Below are 3,717 nucleotides of genomic sequence, written 5' to 3' on the forward strand. Positions count from 1 at the left end.
GTTCTTTCCCACACATGTCCACATCTGTTTTCCCAGCCCCTCTATCCCATGAGTGTGATATAACACAACTGATGACGCCATCCTCTTCCTCCTCAGGTTTGTTGACGCCTTAGTTACAATCAGAAACAGACACAACGATGTCGTGCCGACCATGGCCCAGGGCATCATCGAGTACAAAGAGGCCTTCCCCCAGGACCCGGTAACCAACCAGAACATCCAGTACTTTCTGGATCGCTTTTACATGAGCCGCATCTCCATTCGGATGCTCATCAACCAGCACAGTGAGTGACAGTCAGTCTCAGTTTCATTTCCCAGCGTGCCTAAAAACACGTCTAAGTTTTGTTGTTCTACCTCGACACAAATCTGACACATATACACAGACAAATTAGTGTTTTTATTCTGTTCTCCACATAGTGTCAGGCTGTGTTACGTTATTATTATACTCTCTCTGCTCGCTGTCACTTGCTCGACAGCCGGAGGGAAAATGAAGTCTCAACCCTGAAATAATCTTTCAAAACAAGTCGTCTCACAAACTTTTATTGTCACATCCATTATAGATTTTGATGTGGGATGTTTTTGTTTTTGCCTGGGGAGCAGTTAGGGCTTCACATCAGAAAATTTTTGCTTGAATATGCAACTTAAATTACAGAATTATAGACAGGAGCAAATGTGATATAAACTCTGAGGTATTTTTATTCATTTTTTTATTTTTATTCATCTTCTTCTGTTAGTCAACACTAATTTATTTTAGATAGATGTCCTGTCCTCATGTCAGTGTTTTGTGTAGGAGACTTAAACCCAAATTGCTCCTGCAATATTTGCGAAACAATAATGTAAGCTGGTTTCGACAAATTAATCTTTTTTTTTTTTTTGTTATTCCATTTTTTTATTCCTATCATATCATCACATGCTTGAATATCAGATTGGCTTCTCCAAGCTGATATCTGTGTATCATTATCAGTCACGTAGAACAAAGATTGTTGATTCATATCGTGGTGAGATGGTGTAATCTTTCAAAGCTAGCATTGCAGGAAAGCAGCATCGTTATGTTCAGAGACAGAAGCTCATATCTGTTTATGGTCCAATAATTAGATGTTTTTTGTTCCCTGCAGCTCTTATTTTTGAAGGTACTCTGAACCCGGTTCACCCAAACACTATTGGGAGCATTGACCCTCACTGTCAAGTTGGAGATGTAGTTCAAGGTAAATATGAATTGTGCTTGGAGTTAAATGGGTTAAATAAACTATCAAATTTGACTTAAAATGGAAACAAAAGTTTTGGTCTTTGATGTGGGGGCAGTTTTCTTTTAATGAACTTCTTTGACACCAGAATTGTGCTGTGTTTTTGTTTTTTTGACATTATTATCCCCCTTTTTTGTCGCTCAGATGCCTTCCACAGTGCCAAGATGCTGTGTGACCAGTACTACCTCCGCTCCCCTGATCTGATCCTGCAGGAGATGTGCAGTAAGCTTACATTAATTTAATCCGCCAGGTTAAGCACAAACCCAATTTTACCCTTAATGCCTGCACCCCACGGTCCAGAGGTCCTTGTTGTTTGTTCGAGAGATTTAAATGAAGAGCAAATGGAGCCAAATCCTCTGTGTGCACATACAGTATGAGTGTTTGTATACAGATTAACGCTCAGCCAGGTGGACCTGAGAGGCCTCTAATTATAGCACTGAAGCTCAAGTAAAGGCTAAATGAGCGCGGCTCACTGCATCAGACAATATTGACACACAGAGCCTTTCCTCTCCATCCTCTCAAACCGTGAAGCTCTGCAGAATAATTGGAAAACAACCACGAGTGGTGAGGATAATGAATTTTAAATGTTTTTTTGTGCAGGCAAGAAGAAGAAGAACCTTCCAATGACCATCGTATACGTGCCCTCTCACCTTTATCACATGCTGTTTGAGCTCTTCAAGGTTTGACATCCTTTGATTTTGAATTAAAGACTGATAAATACAATTTATAAATTACTTTAATAAGGCTTTATTTTTATTTTCATAGAATGCAATGAGGGCCACCATTGAGACACACGACAATAGCAACAGCCTTCCACCCATTCAAGTCCTGGTGTCACTTGGAGACGAGGACTTGTCAATCAAGGTGGGTTGCTAATTACAGTGCAGCTTCTTGAAATTGTCATAATCTTGTTGTTATTTTGGTGAATATGTAATTTGCATATTCAGACTCTTTTCACGCATACATTTTCTCTCATAATGAGGGTTCCCACAGTCATGGAAAACCTGGAAAAGCCATAGAAATTAGGCTAAATTAGTGAAAACTTTGAAGAAGCCCTGAAATTTTGCTGTGTTTAATGACATTTTGACAGTAATCTTTCCTTGATAACCTTCCTCTAGGCTTGGGCAGTATGTAATATTTAATACTTTAAGATTTTCAGACTAATAAATACACAACAGAAACCCACAAAATGTTATGAAAAGTAATATTTTCACACCTATTTTCCTTATCAAACAGATAAATACAACCGTACACCTTTTGAATTCAGCTTTCCCTCCATCACAGAAGACTGACGAGACTTAAATGCCTCGTTAACTAATCAAACACCCTTTTTTTAAACTTGACAGAAACAAGTCAAGTCTGTCACCAACAGAGACCGGAGACTGAGCTCTGATGGTGCATGCTGTGCACTACATACAATAAGTTTAACAGACAGAGAAGTGCCTGTATTTATGATGGCACTTAAGAACATACTTTTGGGATTTCTAAATATCCTGGTGTACTGTAGTACCATGATACCACCCAAGCCTACCTTTTACATAATGTTTTTCAAAAAACACTGCACAAGGGAGGCAAGACTTAATTATGGGTCCTCGAAAAGTCATGGAAAAGTTTGGAAATTTTGTCAATGAAAATGTGTTGCAACCTTGCAGATCGTTCAGTTACTTGCTTAAAGCAGTTGGAGTATAGTGTTGAAATTGTGCGTGGGAGTGATTAGGAATGTGTTTTTATGTGTGTAAGCTCTGTGTGAACCGACACATTTTTTTAAACAAGTTTAATGAAGCCTGTAAAGATGAAACGCTTCCACTAAGCTAATCTTTCACCCTGTTGTCATTGCACAACTTCATATCAGTTTAAAATAAATGAATTGTATAGCACTATTGAGCACAACATGTGGTATGTCTTTGCTCTCAGAGCCAACCTCCTTTTGTTGTTGCCATCCAAATCCTTCTCTGAACCTGTTATGTAAGGACTCCACCCCTCAATTAATCACAGCGCCAACAGAATAGTAAAGCTACTAAACTCAGATAAGATTAGCCACATGGGCTGCGTGCTTTCTTAAACAATGTCGTAATGCCCTTGTTGTTATTAGGACGTGTTACTACTTGTTCTGATGGATACATGCACAGCCAGTGATTCAGCACACGATAAAGAAAGCACTGCTAAAAGTGAAGTAGTTTAAGGTATGGTTGCTAATTTTCAAGCGTCTTTTTTTTATCTGATATTACACAAAATGACAGATAAAGCTGGTATTTTTCAATCTCTTTTCAATGCATCTGCACTTAATAAAGTGGTGCTGTATTCCCCTTATTATATCTTCTCTCTGAATCTGCAACTTAACCTCTTCACCATTTATCATGATGAACAGAAGGCCACTGAACTTGAGTCCATGTGTTGATGACAGGCAGGCACTCGTCAGCTGGCATCATCTCTACCTTTTTATAGCTCAGCACTGTTCAAGGACCACTCTGTATCT

General features: G+C 38.9%; 1 protein-coding gene across 1 annotated transcript; it reads left to right on the forward strand.

Annotated features, from left to right (window-relative positions):
• Positions 1–96: 96 nt before the first annotated feature.
• LOC121964955 (pyruvate dehydrogenase (acetyl-transferring) kinase isozyme 2, mitochondrial-like) lies at positions 97–3,438 on the forward strand (the record flags this gene model as incomplete). The annotated part of the gene is made up of 6 exons (XM_042515127.1): positions 97–281; positions 1,113–1,202; positions 1,386–1,463; positions 1,842–1,921; positions 2,007–2,105; positions 3,334–3,438. Coding segments are annotated over 6 exons (622 nt in total), but the record flags the coding sequence as incomplete, so codon positions are not given.
• Between the last annotated feature and the right edge of the window lie 279 nt (positions 3,439–3,717).

This window comes from Plectropomus leopardus, unplaced genomic scaffold (assembly GCF_008729295.1).
Source record: "Plectropomus leopardus isolate mb unplaced genomic scaffold, YSFRI_Pleo_2.0 unplaced_scaffold17888, whole genome shotgun sequence".
In the NCBI taxonomy this organism is placed as follows: Eukaryota; Metazoa; Chordata; class Actinopteri; order Perciformes; family Serranidae; genus Plectropomus; species Plectropomus leopardus.